Source organism: Phodopus roborovskii, unplaced genomic scaffold (assembly GCF_943737965.1).
Source record: "Phodopus roborovskii unplaced genomic scaffold, PHOROB, whole genome shotgun sequence".
Lineage (NCBI taxonomy): Eukaryota > Metazoa > Chordata > Mammalia > Rodentia > Cricetidae > Phodopus > Phodopus roborovskii.
In genome coordinates this window covers 47660620-47682625 of record NW_026126407.1, presented here as the reverse complement: position 1 = coordinate 47682625, position 22006 = coordinate 47660620, and the positions used below count along the sequence as shown (strand labels likewise).

The window sequence follows — 22006 nt, the reverse complement described above, 5'->3', positions numbered from 1 at the left end:
TACCAATCGTCAGTGAGCAAAGGTACACGTTCGGTGACGCTATTCCGGTTCCGGTTCCGGCAGACGCTGGCGCGCAACTCTCAGAGGTAGAGAATCACGCAATGCCTCTGCACAGGTATCCTGTGTACCTGTGGGAGAAGCTGCGGTTGCGGCAAGGCATTTATGCGCGTTTGCCCGCTCACTTCTTGCGCTCTCTGGAGGAAGAACGAACACCAACCCCAGTACACTACAAGCCTCACGGGGCCAAGTTCAAGATCAACCCCAAGAACGGGCAGCGCGAGCGCGTCGAGGACGTACCGATTCCAATTTATTATCCTCCAGAGTCCCAGCAAGGGCTTTGGGGTGGAGAGGGCCTGATTTTGGGCTACAGATATGCCAATAACGACAAGGTGGGTGCGGGTCACCTCGGCGGTTCTGCGTGCTTTGTTGGTCAAATTCTGCTCTGGTCGCTGCGGACCGTCTGCCTGGCTGACACAAGCGCTCGTTTTAGGGAGCATGCTATCAAATGGAGCTACGATGATTTGGAAAACTCCGATGGCAAAATCTAGTAGGGTCCTGAAGTGAGGTGGTCCTGATCGGGTGGCCAGCTAAAGGATGGAGTGGGGCTGTGATGGAGCAGGGTGATAGAGTGCTTTCTTCGCTTATTTAAGGTCTTGGGTTCAAGTCCCTAACACCACAGACAAAAGAAAGGATAGATTTGAGGTTTGTGCTGAAGAGGAGGGAGACGTGAAATCTGGTTGTCACTTGTCAGTTTCTATGAGCATTTGCCTAATTCTTGTGGCAGGATACCTTTGGTTCTCCCACGTAAAAAAAGACCGAGATGCTTGATTCAGGCAGCTTACAAGGTGTAGAGTCTGGGATCGATCTTTCTGGAGAAATTCTGCTCCTAGCCAAGCGTTGTGGGAGGAGAGTGTACGTTTCAGGTCTTCCAGGGTGCCGCTTGCTTGCCTTTGGCTGCTGGGTTTCAGCTGTGCCAGCATCTGGAACATACACCAGCAAGCACGAGGGCTAGCCAGAGAGAAGCAGACATCTATGTGGGCATCCAGGTCCAGTCTCAGGAGCTCTGTCTAGTAGCAGTGCTCCTGTGGAACCTCTGAGGAGGGAAAAGGGCAAGCCTCACATAGCCCAACTCCCAGAAAGGTGCTCTGGGGCCCCAATAGTCAACTAGTCTCTCTTGCACACTCAGCTCTCAACGAGGGTGAAGAAGGTGTGGAAGCCTCAGCTGTTCACGCGGGAACTTTACAGTGAAATCCTGGACAAAAAGTTCACCGTGACTGTGACCATGAGGACCCTGGATCTCATTGATGAGGCCTACGGGTTTGACTTCTACATTCTCAAGGCAAGCAGGGATTAGTGCACTACAGGGTCTTTTCAGAATCAAGGGAGATGCAGAGCAGCACTGCATGGGGCGCAGTGTGGCGTGCGGGCAGACACGGCACCCAGGCTAGCCATTACATGCCTTAGCAAAATACAGTAGGACTGAGTCCTCTTTGGTGCAGCCCAGTGGAAGTTTTCTGCCTTCAGGAAGGTCATTTGTGAACATTCGTAGCCGCTGCTTACCCTTCTCTTGGGATTTCCATGGCTTACACAGACTTGCATGCTGGTGCTAATTCCAATACCTGATCTGTTCTAGTGTAGTTTACCATTGCCAGCTCAAGAGGAACCCCCAGGGCCAGCTGATGGGGTGGGTGGGACTCTGCTATAGCACCTGGTCCTATGTGAACTTTCTACCAGACCCCAAAGGAGGACCTGTGTTCCAAGTTTGGCATGGACCTAAAGCGAGGGATGCTGCTGAGGCTTGCTCGCCAGGACCCCCAGCTACACCCTGATGACCCCGAACGGAGACTAGCCATCTATGACAAGTACAAGGTGAGAGTTTCCCCATCCTGTTGCTGCCTGAGGCTTCTGACCTGGTTCTTGTACCTCACTGAGCCTTTCTTCTGCTTGCTCAGAGTTTTGTCATCTCGGAGGCAGAGGCAGAGTGGGTTGGCCTGACGCTGGAGGAGGCTGTAGAGAAACAGAGGCTCCTGGAGGAAAAGGTAAGCACTTGTGTACTGGCCACTGAGGTTGAGTAATGGGGGGCTGCTTTGGAGAGAGACTACCATTTGGGGACTGCCATACCTAAATGCTGCTATCTATTTGGTTCCTGCCACTTTGACAAAGCATGATATGCTTTCTCTCGAAGTCCTTCTCTCTCTTCCCCTGACTGCTTAGGGACCTTTAACACTGGGTGTTTACTTGGTCATCCAGCATCCCCTAGGTTTTGCTTTTGTGCCTTTCCCAGAAGAGTTTAGAGCCTATGGTGGCTACCAGGACAGGGAAGCCAGGGGAAGGATGTGACTCTTGGTGTCCAAGAGAAAGCAATCCTGTTCTGGTGTTTTTGATTTTCCAAGACTGGGTTTCTCTGTGTAGCTCTGGCAGTCAAGAATGCAAACAGTTTTGTTTTTGTTTTTCCGAGACAGGGTTTCTCTGTGGTTTTGGAGCCTGGAACTAGCTCTGTAGACCAGGCTGGTCTTGAACTCAGAGAGTTCTGCCTGCCCCTGCCTCCCAAGTGCTGGGATTAAAGGCATGCACCACCAACTCCTGGCCGAATGCAAACAGTCTTATGTGACTGCCCATCCCTGGCTCTTCCATACCCTATTTTCCTACATGTTTAGCTAGAAGCAACTGGCCGCCACCCTCCCTAGAGCTCCATCTCTGGGCTACATTGAGCCTTACCATGACCTCTCCCCTTCAGGACCCTGTACCCCTGTTCAAGGTCTACGTAGAGGAGCTGGTCCAGCGGCTTCAGGAGCAGGCTCTGTCCAGGCCAGCGGTGGTGCAGAAGAGAGCTGGTGACCACGCCTGACCACCGGGCTCAGCCTTCCTTGTGGGGTTTTAGCATCGTGGACACAGTTGGGATGGACACAGGACCACCTCTGGGCAGTGGGTGAATCCTGTTTGCCATGTGTTGACCACACGCTCCTGTAGTAGACTTCTCAGAGAACTGTTCTGTGTTAGGACTCTTGGAGACCTGACGTGGAGCAGATGCCTGTCCAAGCTGGTGAAGTACTTACAACATTATAGTTCTTGGGCTGGAATAAGTAAAGTTTGAGACACCGGAGCCACAGTAAAGTGTGCTGGTTTGCTTGGAAGTCTGCGTTCCGTGTGTTCTTGACCTGGTCAATTCCTTGTCACAGAAACCCAGTTGAACTATTTGCATTGTTCAGCTGTAGCTGCTGGTTCTGCTGAGCTATGGAGACTGAGGTCTTCTTTGTTGCTTAACTTCTTAGAGAAGAGGACCCTTATGGTTGAGGCATTCTCTGCCAGTGTACATCCCCTGCCTGCTCTAACCCTAACCCTGGATAACAATCCAGGGCATAGGAACAGATCCTGGGGCCTGGCTCAAGTCTCTGCAGTATGCCCTGCAGAGCTGAAAGGGGAAAGCTTTTGTTGGCATCTACCCTCCAATGACCCAGGAAATGGGGCCATATGGATTTAATGGCCATGACTTCAGCACCCCCTTCCTTAACTGCTCCCCTCTACCTTGAGGTTGGGGCTGTGGCAAGAGGTAGGGAGGCAGGCCTCTTTCACTCTGAGAGCTGGTAGCTCAGAGGCAGCAGCATTGAAACCTGTTCCTTTGGGGAGGACAGGGAGGGTCTCCCTAGCTGTATGAGAGGAAAATGAGGTTGTAGTGCTAGCTGAGTTCCCAATGCCCCACACCTGGCTGCTGTAAAAGGGAGCATTAGCTACCTGTTTGACTTGGGCCTGGCCACTGACTATAGGACAATGGGATCCTCAGAGGGGGAGCAATAGGAGTGCCTGTGCTTGGTTGTGTTCATGATGCCAAATCCAAAGCTGGCATGGAACCCTTCTGTCAGTGTAAGAGTGCCCACATAGAGATCCATAAGGATCAGGACTTGTCTTGGTCAGAGTCCAAGGGATGTACCTCAGGTCTTATTCCGTCTATTCTGGCCTCTGCCACTGAAAAGCATGTAATACTCTTGCCCTGTATAATTCTTAGGTTAAATTTTTAAAATTAATTTCCATTTAGTGTGTATGTGTGCTTGCACATGCCATGGCATGCATGTGGAGGTCCGGGGACAACTAGTGGGACTTGATTCTTTTCCTTCTACCATGTGGGTTCCAGGGATCAATGCCAGGACATTAGGCTTGATGGCAAGTATCTTTACTGGCTCAGCCATCTTGCTAACTGTAGGGTTTTTTTTTTTTTTTTTTTTTTTTTTTAACCACCTGGGCAGTGATGATGCATCATTTTAAACCCAGCACTAGGGAAGCAGAGCCAGCTGCTCCATGACAGCCAGGGCTACACAAGGGAAACCTTGTCTCAAAATAAATAAATAAATATTAAAAGAATTCTTAGCCTAAAGCAAACAATACGCCGCCAGCTATTGCCTTGATGGACCCACAAGGCTTTGCCTAGTAGTTTAAATCATCAGTATGGTTTCCTCATCACTGACTTTAAATTTGAGTTCTAAATTTAAACTGATCTCTATCAAGGGCTAGGTCCTTGTTGAGATGTGTAATGGTCCTCACTGTCTGTCTGATTATCTATCTCCTCTCCTCTCTCACTGCCAAGGCCTGGGTCAAGCTGGACATATGTAGAGGTTTGTTTATTTATTTATTTATTTATTGTTGATGCTTATTCTTTTGGAGATAAGGTTCCACTTTGTATCTTTGGCTGTCTTTGAACTCCAGATCCTTATGTCCTGTCTCCCCCAAAGGCTGGAGTTAGGCCTGGCTAGGTCCTGTAGGATTTCTTGTGTCAGTTTCCTGGCCCTCAAGAGGAGTACAATCAGAACAGTTCAGGGGCAGACTTAACTCTGGCCTCCTTCTGCCTGTTGGGAATTGTGTTCCAGACAAGTGTCCATATGCTACAGGCATTGACTCTTGGGGTTGTGGCTCAGGCTGGCCATTGGTGTGGCCTGAGCAAGTCACTCTTAGTCACTGCTAGTCATCTCTGCTGAAGTCTGAGACTTTCATTTTCCTAATAGAAGGCCTGGCAGAACTGAGGTGTACTCTGGTGTGGCCCTGGCCTTGAATCCCAGATCTAGTGGAATGTGATATTTGTGTCTTCATCATATCTCACAATTTTTTTTTTTGAATTTTTTTTTTTTTTTTTTTTTGAAACAGGGTCTCACTATAGCCCCAAAAGGCTTTGAATTTGAAGCAAGCGTAATGCCTCACCCTCTTGAATTCTGGCATTATAGATGTGAGCTATGCCCAACTTCAGAAACATTTTGAGTCAGAAAACTGTGATGCTCCATAGTTAATGATTAGCTTATGTCCTCTCCCAGTAAAATGACTTAGGTCAGAGGTATGTCCCAAACAGACCATTTATACACTGTGTTGCCTTCCTGGTGTGGTGAGGGGGTCCCAGCTTACCGAGTGGGGAATATGTAACATTGAGTGTCCCTGTTCACATGCACTTCTACTTGGAGGCAAGCCTGTGTTAATAATCCACACCACGCATGGAATAGGAACTGAGATGCAAGCTGTGCGAACCTATCTGGGAAATAGCTCTCTGCATGTTTCCTTGCCCGCTGTGAGTCCTAAGCCTCCACTCAGCTGCCTTGGCCAGTCTTCCCTAGTTCTTTCTATGCCCCTTGAACCAATCTGTCCATCTGCTGTGTGTCTCAGAGCCTGCACTGGGGTGTAGTAAGATGAACCTGCAAAAGGCAAACATAACTCCCCGCTATGTTTTTATGACAGCAGTCTGAGTTCAATCTTACTGTCAAAAGGCCTGTGGCTGGCTGTGGTGACAAGAATAGGAAGCTTTATTATTGCTGCTCTGATTTTTCACTGCTGCTGTTCCTGCATGTTGGTGCTGGGCAGAGAGACCTGAGAAGTTATGACTTCATTCCATTTAGAAATGAGACCAAGGCCAGAAAGGGCCTCTGCCACTCACAGGTAAGATGACATGAGGTGGCTTGTGTTCCCAGCCCAGAGCTCAACATGATTTGTCTGAGAGTCTCAGCAAATGCTGAATCCTACAGAGGTGGTAGGAGTGGGTGGGCAGGCCCTGAGGGGTTGCTTAGGCACCTTTAACCCTGTTCTGTGCCCTGTTGCCACTCTGACCCAGGGAGTCACTGGAGGTCCACTCTTATTTCACCCCTGCTTGTGCCTGGCAGTCTACCTGCTTTGGCTTGTGCTAACACCATGGTTTCCTGGCAACTTGAACCCTTCCTGCAAACACAGGTCAGATTATATGGTACCCAGATCTTCTGTCCATTCTGAGCCATCCTGTGCTGGATCCCTGGTCCTGAAGAGGAACGTCACATCGCCCCAACACACCTGCTCCAGCTCACTCCAACCTCCCTAGGGTCACACTGTGCTGTAGAATGGACGCTTTCCCACAACCAGCTGGCCCAGGCTGCCATTCCCACCCATACCCTGCCTATGGATGAGACTTGTCTACTGGTGGTCTCCAACATGGTAAGGAGACCCTTCAAGTTCAGGTCTATCTTGTGTCAGCAACTAGGCCTGACTAGTGTGAAGCAGTTGAGCCATAAGCCATGCTGGGGCTGGTCACTGAGTCACCATTGCAAGTTTGGATTCCTAAGACCAACTCTGCTTGTTCTCACCCTGCTTCTTTGGATGTAAGAATCCCTGGATACATGTTTCAGATTCTTTTGGCTTTTTGGTCCCTCTAGTCTTAGCAGGGTACTCTTCATTGGCCACATAGATTCCAGGGACCTGCCAGGCTTTGTTCCTTGAAGCCCTGGGTGTGTTTACCAAAACATGGCCAGCAGGTGTGATCTGGGCTTTACCTAGGAAGTGAGATGTAGTCTGAGAGTTCTCAAGAGGCCTTTGCAGGGCTCTTGACCAGACAGTGCTGTTTGCAGTGTTTGAACAGACTAGGCCATTTCTGAATGTCACAGAGGTGAATATCACAGAAGTGGGATGTTGGTGCTGCTTTCAAGGTTGCTCAAGGATCTGTAACCAGGATGGGCAGTCCATGGAGGGATGACACATACTCTTGCTGAGATTCTGTTCTTGCTGGGGACTAATATTAGTTGGCTCTGGGGTTCATTGTTTTCCAGAAGGTCCTGTACTCAGAGAAATGTTGCAGAGTTTTGCCAAGTTGGGTACCCAAGGTTCACAGAGAGCAGGGCCATAGGAAGCTCCTGGCCGTAGGCATATGTGTTCAGCAGACAGTGACATTACAGTAAGAATGTAGAGTGGTTGTTGACAAACTTCCGTCTGAGGTAGGCTGAACACTTGGGTTTTCTGACCTGGGGTTGGGTGGGGTTTCTCCTACTGCCCACCACTTCCCCCTTCTCACTGTTTTTTCACCGGTGCAGGCCTGGCCTTCAGCCCCTGGGGCAAGCCTGACCTGAAGTCCTTTTTTCAGGAAGCGCTCCAAAGAGTATTATTTCTACCTCAACCGGGAAATCAAGTAGGTACATGTTACATCTCAGGAAAGGCCGTAAGGTGGACAGACCCCCCTCACATGGGATATGTGTGAAACATATAACAAAAATGCTTAATAGCTAGTGTGGGGACAGTTACTATGTAGTCACTCCCAATGCCCCTCTGAAGGGACACTGGCATGGGGCCACTGGCAGAATTGTCTGCTCCCTCCGCAGATAGGAGTGGCTTGGGGGGTGGCGTTGTCTAAAGGGGCTGGTTGCCATGGCTACCATAGGGTTCTGAGGCCCGTCATCTGGTCCCTGCCTCAGCCAATAGGCGGCAGGAGCCTGAGCTGCAGCCTAGAGTCACGCTTCTGCCTCCCAGCCACACAGTGGCCAAGAGCAGGGACCCGCTTCCTGGAGTGGCTGAAAGTGCTCGGACGGACAGCCGAGCCCATCATGGCGGACAGCGGGACAGTGGGGCGCGATCAGGCACTTGGAGCCAGGCAGGTGAGGTAAGCCAGGCGGGTGGACAGATGGATGGAAGAATGGGTGGACAGGTGGATGTAGGTGGTCCTTGTAGCCCATTGTTCTTGTGGTTGTGGCCCTGCCCTCAGCCCTCCCCACCCTCAGCACACATACACTCCTATTGAACCTTCACTTTGGATCCTCACCCCACATGGTCTGTAGTAGGGTCAAGGGAGGAGACAAAAGAAAGACTATGAGCAGAATGGAGCCACAACACACCACCAGGGGCCCGAAAACCGCCTTGGTTGGTCTCTCATGTCAGATTCCACACAGAGGCGGCTTCAAAGACCCCCTGACTAGCCCAGGCCCTTGGTGTCCTGACCACCACGCCTGGGCTCGGCGAGAAGCCGCCTCACATCGGCACGGTTTAAGAAGCATTTTTTTTTTCAATAAGGGGAAAAAAGAAGCAACAGAAAAAAAAAAAATGTCCACCTATAATAGGGGGAGCAGCCAGCTCAGATAGATCAGAAGCGCCAAATCCCATTACTCGGGACTTCAGAGCACAGCCCTGCACAGGCAGCTGCGATTAAGAGCTTGTCAATGGAGTCCCCTTCTGAGATCAAAGGGGGCATGCCTGTGAGTGTGTGTGTGTGTGTGTGTGTGTGTGTGTGTGTGTGTACATGTGTGTGCATATGTGTATAGGAGCACATGCTGTGGGGTGACAGTGGAGGGGCCATGTCCCACAGCACAGAAGGGCCTGGTGTATCACCTGCCTCCTGTGGCCACCCTCCATGTTGCTTCTGTCCTTGCTGCTGTGTATGACATGCGTGGATGTATTGGGGGCCAGGCTGGGCACAGGAGAGGCCTGGTTCCCAATATATCCTCTGGATGGCAGTTCTGGCTAGATCTAGTCTCCATTTCTGGCCCTCTACCTTTTACTTGCATTCTGTTCTTTCCCCAAAGTCTACCCCAAGGAGCCTGTAGGCTGGGAAGGCATACTGGGCAATCCTGGGTGTGAGGATGGGTTATATTTGGGTATATAAGTATTGCAACCAGGTCCTGCTGCCCATAGGCCATGAGCTCTCAGCTGGCCTGGTAATGCATCCTGGGGGTTGAAAGCTGCTGTCGATGTGATTGGTAGCTTCTTAGGTAAACTCTGAAAAGCAAATCTTTTAATCCACTGTGGCTAATCCAGTGCACTTTTGTTTGCCAAGACAGATTCTGCAGCAACAAAGGGGCTAGAGGGACCCCAGCATACATAATCACATACTTAGAACTTGGCCACGGCTGCCCACAGGGTTCCTAGGCAGCAGAGAGAGACATCTCAGGACAGCAGTGTAGATGGTGGGTGGTTGAAGGAGGGGCCTAAGTGGGCTGAAGGTGTGGGTCACTAGCCTCCCCGGGTGATATCTTTTCGCCTGTCAGGATGGCCCCAGCCACCTGCTGATGTGTGGCTGTCAGTCACTGGGACTTTGCAAGTTTGTGGGGGCAACTGAGCTGAGTCAGACAGGAGAAAAGCCAATACCCAATCAGGGTGCCAGAGTGCCTGGGACACAGATTTGTGAAGCTGTGATAGGAAGCTGCAAAGGATGACACATGACATCTGGTGAGGGAACAGAAGGAGGAAGGTGACACTGGGCAGCAGGAGGGCAGGTGTGTCCAGTATAGGAAGAGGAAGTGGCCTGAGGCTGTGTGGGGAAGTATGAATGAACACCTGCAGAGTACCTTCAGGTCCTGGCACACTCACAAGGGAACATGGTGCTGAGGTTAGGGAGCACCAGGGTCCTTCCTCTTTCTAAGATGTGTACTAGGTCATAGCAGTGGACTTTCTCCTGCTGCCTAGTTTTGTCCATGCTCACTTCATCAAGGACATTCTACTCAGATACAGAGTCACAGCAGGTACTCGAGTCTCCAAAGTGGCTGGTGTCATTCTTTTATGTTTCTAAAGTTCCCTAGTTGGGGGAGGTGCTGGGGATAGTGGCAGGCTGCCTTCCCCTACTGGGTTCCAGGGCTGGGATATCAAAAGGTAACTTAGATTTCTACCCTCCATTCCTACCTGCAGACCCTCATCTACTTGCCTGTTACCTTGGTGTCTACATTCCCCTTTCTCCTAGATGTTCCCAGACAAGTATTGAGGGCTAGAACCCTTCAGAACATCAGTGTAGATGATTTCTCTTAAGACAGTCTGGAGTCAGATCCTAATAAAGTGTGGATAGTATCCTGGAAGGGTTTAGTTCTTGGGGTCCATTTACGTGGAGAGCTGGCCCAGCACCACACTCATGCCTGCTTTCCTGCCTTACTGGCTCTTGACTGCTGGAGGCTGCCAGGGAAATGGTATGCTGGACTAGGTCTGCTGGATGTAGGAGGACATAGCAGTGAGTACCTCTGGAGTCTAACCCAGGGGATAAGAATGGTACCACCCTACTGGGCCTGAAACATGTAATAACACAGGGGGCACTAACATTGACCACAGTATCCATCTCTGAAGAGACCATGCTAGAAGGCAAAGTGATTCATTCTTTACTCCTCTGGGGATGGATGCTCCTTACCTGGGATGGGAAGACAGATACTCAGCTAAAACAGCATTCTGAAGCAGGAGCCATCAGAACCCTCCATTGCAATTGTGGCTGGCATATAACCCATTATTTAGAAGTGTCAACAGTGGTTAACACTGAAGCCATGTTGCACCATATCATTTAAGATAGTTGTGTTCCTGTTGGGAAAAATACAAACAACAAAAGTAAGGCAACATGCCAGCTCAGAACATACATCACCAGGAATGATACAAGAGGAGGAAGAACATGGGGCCATCAAAATGGCTCAGCAGGTAAAGGAGCTTGCTGCTGAGACTGATGTCCTGAGTTCAATCCCCAGGACCCACATGTTGAAGAAGAGGACTGAGTTCCAAAAATTGTACTCTGACTTCTACATACGGCTCTGACCATCTTATGCTCATACACATTATAAATGAATGAATGAATGAATGAATAAATAAGTCTGTCAAGGGTCATGGCAGGGCTAAGGTGGCTTCTGGTACAAACTTAAGGCCCCTTGAGGCCCTAGACTGGAGTGAGCATAGGAACACACAAACTAATGCTGCCCGTGAGCAGTTGCATCCTTCAGAGGCTCCCTTAGCTATTATGTTGTTGCTGTAGCTTATTGATGTCAACTGGAAGGTGGCAGCCACTGCAGTGTTGTGGAGGTTTCCAAGTAATTGTAATGGTAATGGTACTATACCATTTTCATGAAGAAAGAATAAAGTAAAATTCATGCTGAGCATACTGGCACCTTCACTCCTATATTTCTAACACTTGAAAAGTTTGGGCAGGAGGATCTCAAGTTCAAGGCCAGCCTGAGCTATACAGTGAGTCTCTGTTTTGGAGGGGGTGTGAGAGAAAACCTTGGATAATTCTGCTTCCAATCAGGGGTCTGTATGAGCCCTCTTTGATAGGTTCTTATTACTCCTGCCTTTGTAGATACATGTTTTGTGACACAAAAATTAGCATCTGTGTTTGTGGCATTGTGTCTTTTTTTCTCACTGCTGTGTCTCAAACTCCTTATCCTCCATTAAGCAGAGAGGCCCTGGACACTGCACCCTCAACCCCAATTGTAGAAATGGGAAAAGATGTGTGGGATGAGGCAGAGGCTGGGATTGGGTTTATGGCAGGAAAGCAGCTGACCAACAGGGAGGGAACTGGGCCACCCAAGTCCTCTGAACAAGCATTCTGAGCAACTTTGGGTATAGATGGCTGCCTCATTGCAGAACTGTAAATGAGCCATTGAAGACTACAAGTCTTCACTCTCTCTACCCAGATGCCACCAACCATCATTTCTGTAGTTGAATTTCTGCTGTGGTTCTCCTGCCATGTATCACTGGGCCAGACCCTCTACAGCACACATGCCAGGTGGGGCTGGATGACTTTCATTGTATCATTTTTCAAGAATGGTTATCCTCAGTCAGGGGCAAATAAAGGCTTCAAAAATTATATTTCTATGTGTGCATTGAAGAAAATAATTTCTGCTCATGAGTTTGCTTTAAACCCTCTGGTTCCCAGGAACAAATGCTGTGGAAGTTGAGTTAAAGCTGTTAGTGGTAATTCTGGGTGGGACAAAGGGCATTGCATTTGTATTTTAAGGCCCCTGTGTATAGGAGGGTACCTGTCTCTCAGAAGCAAGGTTCCCAAGTGCTGTCCTTTCTCCTCACTGTAGGAATTCCCTCAAGGTATCTATTATTTAGCCCTTGGTGGAGTTCCTTCCTCTGGTTTGCCCTCCACAACTTCTATCCCCTATTTGGAATTCTCCCATGGACACCCCACAGCCCACCTTAGCAGGCTGTTGCATTTCCTCCAGGCTTCCTGATTCCCTTCCTGTCCCTGCAGGGCAGGGGCCCCGAGGAGCTGGAGGCCCGAGGGTCCTATTCTGGTCCCAGGGCTTGGGGATACCTACCACCGTGGGCTAGCAGGAGGATGGACGTGGACTTGATCCCAAGAGCCTGGCCTGGCCGCAGCAGCAGCTCTACAGAATCAAGGCAAGCTTTGGGGCCCGGGTTTGGGAGTGGGGAGGCACTCCAACATCAAGGCTATCTATGCTCAATCAGTGGCCATAATTTTTCCTTCTAATGATATGAGGCTGAATGGTCTGGAACAGGGCTCTCGAGGGAGTCTCCAGTGTCCAGGAACCCTGGGCTCTGGGACTGTTTTAGCTGGGCATGTGTGTACATGAAACCTGCTGCTGGGATTTGAATAGGCTGTGTTGGCTTAGCAGTACAGCATTGTCTATACCATAGCCCCTGCCCTGAGGTTCAGTAATGAGTCTAGGAGAGGAATTTGGCAGGCTAGTCACCCTAGTAGCTATAGTTTAAGTGGTTCTTTCTCTATACATAGCAACCCTGTTCAACCCTGAGCATCAGCACTGTGCTAAGTCCTCCCAGAGGCAGGTGGCAGTGTTAGGATCACCTCAGGCAGCTGGGTGAAAGATGGTTTGTGGGTTCAGAAGTCCTAAGCAAACACTACATGGCTTTTGCCTGGGAGCCATGAAGGATAAAAGGCCAGGCAATGAGGATGAACAATGTCCAGGAGAAAGCATGGTAGTAGCATTAGTAACATCATATGTAGTGATGAATGTAAATTGGCAACTGCAGATGTAGCCAGGATAGGGTGCTATGTGGTGACAACAGGAGAGGTTCTGAAAGAATATGGGTACCAGGAGTCCTCCGGCCACAGTGTGTGCTGAGCCGAGGATACAACCTCTTGTCAGCAAAATGAATTACCTGAGAGGTGTCGGGCTGTGCTGCTGAGTCCTAATCAGTATGGTAGGTGTCATTCACAAGAGCAGTAATCCCTTGTGTTCACATCCTTGTCTTTGGGGAATGGCTGACAGAAGGTTGAGGCCTGAACAATGCCTTTCAATTGTGATGGTTCTGACAGGGTAGTACTCCCAGAGCAGGTGTAGGGGCTGCTGCCAAATAGAAATTTGGACATCTATGTGCCTGGTGCTGTTTGTGTGTATATTGAAGCCTGTGGTGAGGCAATATGGAGTTGCAGATTCAGGTCTGCAACTTCAGCAAGAGAAGCAAGCCTTTGGAGACAGTATGTCTCTCTCTCTCTCTCTCTCTCTCTCTCTCTCTCTCTCTCTCTCTCTCGTGTGTGTATGTGTGTGTGTGTGTGTGTGTGTCTGTGTGTGTGTGTGAAGTCCGGATACGCAGAAGCCCTCAAGCCTTTGGAGACAGTATCTCTCTCTCTCTCTCTCTGTCTCTCTCTCTCTCTGTCTCTCTCTCTCGTGTGTGTGTGTGTGTGTGTGTGTGTGTGTGTGTGTGTGTGTGAGTGAGAGAGAGAGAGAGAGAGAGAGAGAGAAAGAGAGAAAGAGAGAGAGAGAGAAGTCCGGATACGTAGAAGCCCTCTCAGGATAGTGCTTGCCACCAGGCGTGTCAGTCCAGACTAGGGCTTTCTGTCCTCGGTGCCCTGGCTCAGAGTAATAGTTGAACGTGCCCGGGGCTAAGTTTCCCATGCCACCTTTCGGGATCAGCTGAAGTCGCCGCTTCTTCGGGCGTCTTCCGGGACTAAGTCCCAGTAGCTCTCCTAGCTCACGCCACGCCTCCACCAAAACAAGACACTACCTGGCTTCGGTTTCCGACTCTGACTTACGGCCGCAGCCCCGCCTCCCGCTCAAAATCCTACCCTTACTCTTCTTGTCCTCTGCCTCCCACCCCGCCCCACGCCGGGGCCCTGCCTCCACGCCGAGACCCCGCCCACGAACCTCCCCGCCCCACGCCGAGACCCCGCCCCCGCACTTCCGGGCGGCGCCGGCGGGGGCGCTCGGGCCTGGGCTTCAGCGCTCTGGGCTCAGGCTCCCGGCTCAGGGAAACGCTTGCGGCGGTTGCGGCCGCCGCCGCAGGAGCCCGCTGGGGTCGGGCTGGAGCCTCCGTCCAGAGCGGGCTGGTGAGAGTGAGTAGCGGGTCTTGGCGGCGCTCTGCGGCCTGCCTCGCGCCTCCTTCGGGCCACGGGTAGCCTAGCCGTCGCCGCTGCCGCGATGGGGGTCCCCCAGGGCCGCGCCCCCGCCGTGGCCCGCCCGCCGAGCGGTCGCTGAGCGCATGGGCCTCACCGGGCCGGGAGTCAGGCCCCGGGCCGCGCCTCCACAGCCGCCGCGCGCTGGTGAGTAGTGGGAGCCGGCGGGCGCACTCCTGTGGCGCGGAGGCCTGCTGCCCGGGACTGCGGGACTAGGCCGCGCTAGGCCGGCGGACCCGGACCCGGAAGAGAGGGGCGCGCGGGTTGCGGGCGGGAGGCGTGTCGGAGCGCGGCTCGCGATGTGCGAGGTTGTGCACTGCGCGGGGAGACCAGAGCTCCTCGGGGAAGCTGAGCAGAAGAAGTGCAGGCTCCGCAGTATGTGTAGAGGCGTGGGGGCTGCGTGGTATGCTAGGCATATGGAGTGAAGGACTTTAGAGGCCGATGTGCCAGGGAAGGGGTGATAGTAGCGCATGGGGAAGGTAAAGGCCTATGTGAACAGGACAAGGGAGTGAGGAAGACCAAGGATTCTAGGACTGATTTTCAGTTGGGTGTGTTTGCTGAGTGTGGTGTGCTTGCGGTTGTTCATGAGTCTGCGACACACTTAAGGTATAGGTGCTGGTGCCAGACTGTTTGTGTCCTCTGAGCTGTGTGTGTGTGTGTGTCCTTCCTTTCTTTGCCTCATCCCCCAACCCCTGCGAAAAAGTTAAGTAGGGATGAGTGAGAGCGAGAAGGGCACTCTGTGACTATGCTGTAGTTTCTTCGGCTTGCCAGGACCCCCCACCCAATTGTACAGGTGTTCATTTCATGTCTTGCTTATCCCCCCCCCGAAAAAAAACAACCCAAATCCCCCAAACCCAGAGCTGCACATTTTTAAGTTGTGCATAAAGACAATAGAAAGGGAAAAAAAGTCCACCAGACTCAGTTTCTTAACTCATCTCCCGGATAACTGGTTGGAGAACATGGAGTCTAACTTTACCTGAGAGAGGCCATACCAGCTGGTTTGTTTTAGAACTTAACTTCAGGATGAGAAAGTGTATAAAGCACAGGGCAGATGTTGACTTGACCTATATCTTTCAGAGAAATAAAGTGGGGTTGTATTGGCTGTTAAGACTTTGTCTGGTATTGGCTGTTAAGACTTTGTCTGATGGGGGACTGGAATAGATAGGAAATGATAGTCCTGACCTTTCAAGAATTTAATCAAGGGATAGTTGGTAAAATGCTAGTTGTGTTATTACTTCCACATTCAAGTTTGGAAGTTATGCTTGAGTATAATAAACATGTACACACATTCCCAGGGCTGTGTGTTTTGACAGTGTTAAAGGGAATTTTAAATATGATATCATACTTGTTTATTACCTTTATGGAGTCACTTTATAGGTGGTAGTTACAAATTTGAGGCCAGATTTGGTGCTATGGGCATTGAACTCTTACTGAATTTTCATAGCTGCTTTTTGTGTGGTATTTCTGTATGTGCTTTAAATGCCAGGTGTCGTCTGTGGGAGTCCAGGGATTATTGGAACTTGGGATGTTTCAGCATTAGTAATTTGTGGGAATGTTCATGTACTGCGAGGGATAGGTGGCTAGGAAGGTAGGCCCTTTTTCTTATATCTTAGGTAAGAGCGTGGAAGACATGGGCTGGTATGGCACTTCAGACACTAAAGGTACTTACTGCATGGAGACAGCCCCCCAGAAAGTGACTGAGGTTAAAATGAGGTGTGGGGAGGTCTTTGAACAGCAGGAAACCTCCATCATAGGGGCTGTGACCTTAATAAACAGGCTGGTCCTGCTGAGGCTGAGATTATAACCTACCTAAGAAGTCATTAGCTGCAGAAATGTCATAATTGTGACCCACCTTTTATTTGTACATGCTCTTCCTTCTAGCCATTAGTAATCTAGCCATCAGCATTGTTAGCAGGTAAAGTGTGTGTTGTGTGAGATGAGCACAGGATGGATTTCATGGAAGCCAGGGCTCATCACTGTGGAGTGGTGACCAAGGAGAGCCACTCCCTTACTTTTGGTTGTAGATGTACATTATGCTGTTTTTGTTTTGTGACTGGGTCTCTTGTGGCCCAGACTGATCTCCAACTCTTATGTAGCCAAGAGTAACCTTGCATTCCTGATCTTGTGGCCTTGCCTCCTTTGAAAGGTGTGTAGTACCACTCTCAGTGTCATGCAGTATTGGGGATCTGGTGATGGAGCACAGGCCTTAAGCTTGCTAAGGCAACATTCTACCATCTGAGCTGCTTATCCTCAGCCCATGACCTTGAACTCTTGATCAAGGTCTTGACTCTTCACCTTGCCAAGTCCTGGGTTGCAGATGTGTGCCAGTACACTGGCTTTATTTATATTGAGACAGGTTCTCATTTTGTAGCCCAGGCTAGCATTGATTCAAGATGATCCTTCTGTTTCATCTGCCTGAGTACTGGGATTACAGGCATGAACCACCATGCTTGGCTTTTGTTTTAAGGATCTGTTTTGTACCCTCTGGCTTGTTTAGTGTTCCAGATATCTAACCCTGCCATAAGCCTCTCTCCAGCTCAATTTTAGTGGGTCCATTTGGGACACGGCAGGCTGTGTTGTTATCTCTTCCTTTGAATAGGTTGAGAGGCATTGCTGGAGCTCAGGAGCTCTCTAGGCTCTCATGGGATGTAGCAGAAAGGACCAAAGATCATAGCAGAGGTTTCTATCCAAATATGAACAGGGCTGGTTCCTTTTGCACACTGTAAACAGCAGCAAAAACTCTATTTCCCTGATCTCAAAGAGTGTAGGTGGTATTGTTTTCATCTGGTGGAGCTAAACCATATTTCCTGTATGCTGCTTTAGCTAAAAAGCTAAAGTATTTATAATTCATTTTTTTCCCTGTACCTTTTCTGCCTAAGTTCCTAGTTACTCTTTGCTATCAGAAGGGACTCTTCTTCTAAGAGAGAAATTAACAGCCAACTACAGCTTTCTGCATCTCTAAGGTTGTTTATGTTGATGATGCACAGATGTCTCTACATATGGACTGTGTCCTTCCATCACTTTTCATCATGTGGAAGGTGGCCCACGAGCAGTTGATCTCTTAGCTGTTGAGAGCTGGAAGGATATCTTGCTATGTGGTTGCTCATGTTATGAGGCATATCATGTATGAAAAGTGATAGAGCAGACAGGGTAGTACAGAGACTGTTAAACTTGGAATGTACTCATTCACTTTAGAATCTGTGTCTCCTTGTTTCTGAGCATCACTTGGGCAAGTGAGATGGTTGTCTTCATGTGTGAGGGACCAGCTAACTCACTAATGCTGGCAAATGGGTACAGAAGCACCCTTTCTTCTTCAGCTTTCCTGTCTACCACATAGTCATTTCTTTAGCGCCAGGATGGGTGATCTTCAGGCCTCATCACTGAAGACATCCCTTGAAAGAGAGATGTTCTCCATGATCCAGGTTTTCACTTAATGTAAGAGGCATTCTTGTAAAAGTTTCCAGAAATTGTCTTAATGATAGAACAAAACTTCTGGCCGAAGTATGTCTCAGCTGGAAGTCTGCACTGAGTCTCTGCTCCAAGTGGGAGTGGGCGGGCATCACTGCACATCTCAAGAGAACCTCTGGTGTTTCCATGGACCACCTTTCCTAATCCTTGTCCTCTTAATGGTTTCAACAGGACAGATTGATTCCCTTGGGAGCTGTAAGTACTGAGGTATTAGGGTGCAGCGCTCATTGTTCACTGACGCAGAGTCCCAAAATGAATGTCCAGGAGCAGGGTTTCCCCTTGGACCTCGGAACAAGTTTCACCGAAGATGCCCCCCGGCCCCCAGTGCCTGGAGAAGAGGGAGAACTGGTATCTACTGATTCAAGGCCTGTTAACCACAGTTTCTGCTCTGGGAAAGGTGCCAGCACTAAAAGTGAGACCTCAACAGCTACCCCAAGACGGTCAGATCTGGATCTGGGCTATGAGCCTGAGGGCAGTGCCTCCCCTACCCCACCATACTTGAGGTGGGCTGAGTCACTGCATTCCTTATTGGATGACCAAGATGGGATCAGCCTGTTCAGGACTTTCCTGAAGCAGGAGGGCTGTGCTGATCTGCTGGACTTCTGGTTTGCCTGCAGTGGATTCAGGAAGCTTGAGCCCTGTGACTCAAATGAGGAGAAGAGGCTGAAGCTGGCAAGAGCCATCTACCGAAAGTACATTCTGGATAGCAATGGTATTGTGTCCAGACAAACCAAGCCAGCCACTAAGAGCTTCATAAAGGACTGTGTCATGAAGCAGCAGATCGATCCTGCCATGTTTGACCAGGCACAAACAGAAATCCAGTCCACCATGGAGGAGAATACCTACCCTTCCTTTCTTAAGTCTGACATTTATTTGGAATACACAAGGACAGGCTCAGAGAGTCCGAAGGTTTGCAGTGACCAGAGCTCAGGGTCTGGGACAGGGAAGGGCATGTCTGGATACCTGCCTACTTTAAATGAAGATGAAGAATGGAAATGTGACCAAGATGCAGATGAGGATGATGGCCGAGACTCTGTCCCCCCCAGCAGGCTCACCCAGAAGCTGCTATTGGAGACTGCTTCCCCGAGGGCCCCCTCAAGTAGACGGTACAGCGAAGGCAGAGAGCTCAGGTGAGTTCGCACAAGGTGTCCATTTTCTATACACACCTCGGAGACCTGGCAGAGGAGCAAGGGAAAGGTGGTAACAGATGGCCTTGTGTTCAATCCCAGCTGAAATCTCTACTGCTGCTGTTGTTGAATTATGTGTGGTCCTATTTCCTACTTAGATGTCTTCATGCTTGTCATTAGATACCTTTTTATATTTGCAGAGTTGAGAATGCAATGAACAAGACTTATGAAGCTGAAGCAGGAGGATCAAAAATTTTGTGTCAGTTTGGGCAACTTGTAGAGATTCAAAATGAAAAGGTGTGGAGGCTTATCAGAGTTCCTGCATAGCATGCCGGAAACCCTCCTTTAGTTCCCTCTTTAGTAACATATGCACTACTAAAGATAGGGCTTTGTGAATTATTAGAAACATGGAAATTCTTAGAAGTCATAATGTTTACGTTTTACTCTTGAGCACTAAATTCATGTTTTCTTGCATAAAAGTGGTAGCTGATAGGAGATAGACATCTTAACCCTTAATAATGGGAGAATACATTCAAATGCATAGAAAATTCTAATTGATTTATTTTTAACTTTAGAGTTTTTTATGTTAATGAGTGTTTTATATCTATGTATGTATACCACATGTGTGCCTGGTGCCCACAGAAATCAGATGAGGGTTTCAGATCCCTTGAGACTGGAGTGAACAGACACTTGCAAGCCACCCACCATGTGGGTGCTGGGATTCAAACTCAGGCCCTCTAGAAGAGCAACAAGTGCTCTTAACTGCCAAGCCATCTCTCTAAAACCCATCCTTCCACACCTTACTGTTTTAATCAATCTTTTGGATTTTTCCTGAAAGATGAGACAGTAATAGGGCAGTTTCTGTGTAGTCAGTTGTTGGAAGGTTCAGAGGTTCAGAAACTCCTGTTGTCTGTGCTTGGAATTCCAGAATTGGATGTTTTCCCTCCATGGTGTGGTCAGCAAATATCAGCCCAAGGGTGCAACTGGATAACAACAGTGCTCTTAAGTTACTATAGCTTTGAAAGTTGTTTCTTCACCTTTCCATTTTAAACTCTTTTACATTTATTCCTCTGTGTGTGCTTGCATGTGTGCACATCTCAAGTATAGGGGGAGTGGAAGAGGCACTGCCCTCAGACTCATATGTGGCATGTGTGTGCATATGTGGTAAGAGAACTACTTGCAGGAGTCACTTCTCTTCTTGTGAGTTCTAGGGGTTGAACTCAGTCATTAGGATTGGTGACAGCCTCCTTTACCTGCTAACCTGTCTTGTCAGCTCAAGCTTTACCATTCTTTAAAAATTTAGTATCGTGGTTACAGGAAGCTTTTTTGGCTGCCTCGGTGCTTGTTTTATTTGTGGGCAGAGTTTGTGTTTCCTCCTTATTTCTCTAGAGCTGATGACTACAGACTTAGCTTACCATTGATCTCAACATGAAAACCTTTCCCAGGTGCTGAGATGGTGTTTAGAACCCATATTGAGCCAGCATAGTGGCTCAGGGATTCGATCAAGTGGGTTATCAGGAAAACAGGTTCATTGAACCATGAAGAAAAGCTATAAGAGAGACCTTGTCTTCAAAAATACAAAAACAATAAAAATTATGACTATAGCTGGGTGGTCATGGTGCACACCTTTGATCCTAGCAACCAGGAGGCAAATGCTGGTGGATCTGATTTCAAGTCCAGCCTGGTGTACAGAGGGAGAATCAAAATTGGTCACTGACAGAGCTACAAACTAACATTTCTTTAGTTTTAAGTTCAAAGTAGACTGTTGGACTGTATTTTATTTATTGTCATTAGCCAACTGCTATTTACTTAGCAAGGATTCTTTTTTCCCCCGAAGATAGGGTTGTAGTCCTGACTGTCCTGGAACTTGTTCTATAGCTCAAACTGGCCTCAGACTCAAGAGATCCATCTGCCTCTGCCTCCTGAGTACCACCACAGCCCAACTACTTAGCAGGACTTTAAAGCCACCCACTCCACCCCCACCCCACTTTTTTTTTTTTTTTTTTTTAAAGAAACAGTCTCATCATCCCAGGTTGGCCTAAAAATTCCTTATGTATCTGAGAATGACTTAATCTTTCTGTCAGTTTATGCAGTGTTGAAGATTGAACCCAAGGCTATGGAGTTGACGGACATTTGACCAACTCTTGATTTATTTTTTGAGACAAGATCTCTTATAGTCCTCAAATGATAACTTTGAATTATTTATCCTCCACCTTTCAAGTGCTGAGATTACTGGTAAGCTCACCATAACTCATTGTTGACTATGGTATTTGTTCATGTTTTTTATTTGCAGTGTTAATGATCTAATTCAAATTCCTCATGCATCAGAGGCAAGTGCTTACCAATAAGTTACTTCCCTCCAACAATGTAAATTGGATACAGTCTCCTTGTCATGCAAGGGCCTGTAGTTAGAAAGACCAGGCTGGGAATAAGAAATCCCAGTACACTGGGATTAAATTTTGACTGAATTGGCTACTGTTTCATGTGCTTTGAACAGAAATTCAACCCTCCCTTCCTCCTTCACTCCCTCTATCCTACCCTCCCTCCAACCTTCCCTCCCTCCCTCCCTCCCTCCCTCCATCCATCCATCCCCCCCCCTTGTGAAAGAGTCTCACTATGTAGCCCTGGAAAATTTAGAACTCAGTAAACCAGGTTGGCCTTAAACTCTCAGAGATCCTCATGCTTCTGCCTAAACTAAAAGCATGTGCCACTACATCTGACTAGCACTTTTCTTTATAGTTCAATGAACCTGCTTTTTTTTTTTTTTTTTTTTTTTTTTTTTTTTTTTTTTTAAGACAGGGTTTCTCTGTGTAATACCCTGGATGTTCTGGAACTCACTTTGTAGACCAGGCTGGCCACTCACAGAGATCTGCCTCTTAAGTGCTGGGATTAAAGGCATATGTGACCACTACCCAGCAAACCTGCTTTCTTGACAACCCACTTGATTGGATTCCTTGTGATGGTGGTGGCTGCCTCTGTGAACTTGTGTTCTAACTACCCTTGTTTACTAATGTTTTCCACAGCAGTGAGGGAAGGCTAGTCAGGCTTGTAATGAGGAACATTAATGCTACTTTGTCCTGCTAGTCCC

The 22006-nt window shown here is 48.8% G+C and overlaps 2 protein-coding genes across 3 annotated transcripts in view; both read left to right on the top strand.

The window, feature by feature from the left end:
- Window positions 1-74: 74 nt before the first annotated feature.
- On the top strand, window positions 75-3099 carry Mrpl28 (mitochondrial ribosomal protein L28). The gene is made up of 5 exons (XM_051181050.1): window positions 75-389; window positions 1187-1339; window positions 1735-1869; window positions 1953-2039; window positions 2738-3099. The coding sequence occupies exons 1-5, from the start codon at window positions 102-104 to the stop codon at window positions 2846-2848; spliced, it is 774 nt and encodes a 257-aa protein (XP_051037007.1). The 5' UTR covers window positions 75-101; the 3' UTR covers window positions 2849-3099.
- An 11013-nt stretch (window positions 3100-14112) lies between these two features.
- Window positions 14113-22006, top strand: part of Axin1 (axin 1) — a 50972-nt gene continuing 43078 nt past the window's right edge. Inside the window, exons 1-2 of one of the 2 annotated variants that reach the window (XM_051181046.1) lie at window positions 14113-14470; window positions 17963-18921. In XM_051181046.1, the coding sequence (XP_051037003.1) occupies window positions 18044-18921 (878 nt within the window). In that variant the 5' untranslated portion in view covers window positions 14113-14470; window positions 17963-18043. The remainder of the gene's footprint in view (window positions 14471-17962; window positions 18922-22006) is intronic. The other variant, XM_051181047.1, reaches the window with a different exon arrangement.

Bases quoted from the DNA above. Each gene is read 5' to 3' on its own strand.
- Mrpl28 (XM_051181050.1), top strand. From the start codon at position 102: ATGCCTCTGCACAGGTATCCTGTGTACCTGTGGGAGAAGCTGCGGTTG. The intron at 1,340-1,734 runs GCAAGCAGGGAT...ACTTTCTACCAG, and splicing joins TTGACTTCTACATTCTCAAG to ACCCCAAAGGAGGACCTGTG. The intron at 1,870-1,952 runs GTGAGAGTTTCC...CTGCTTGCTCAG, and splicing joins CCATCTATGACAAGTACAAG to AGTTTTGTCATCTCGGAGGC.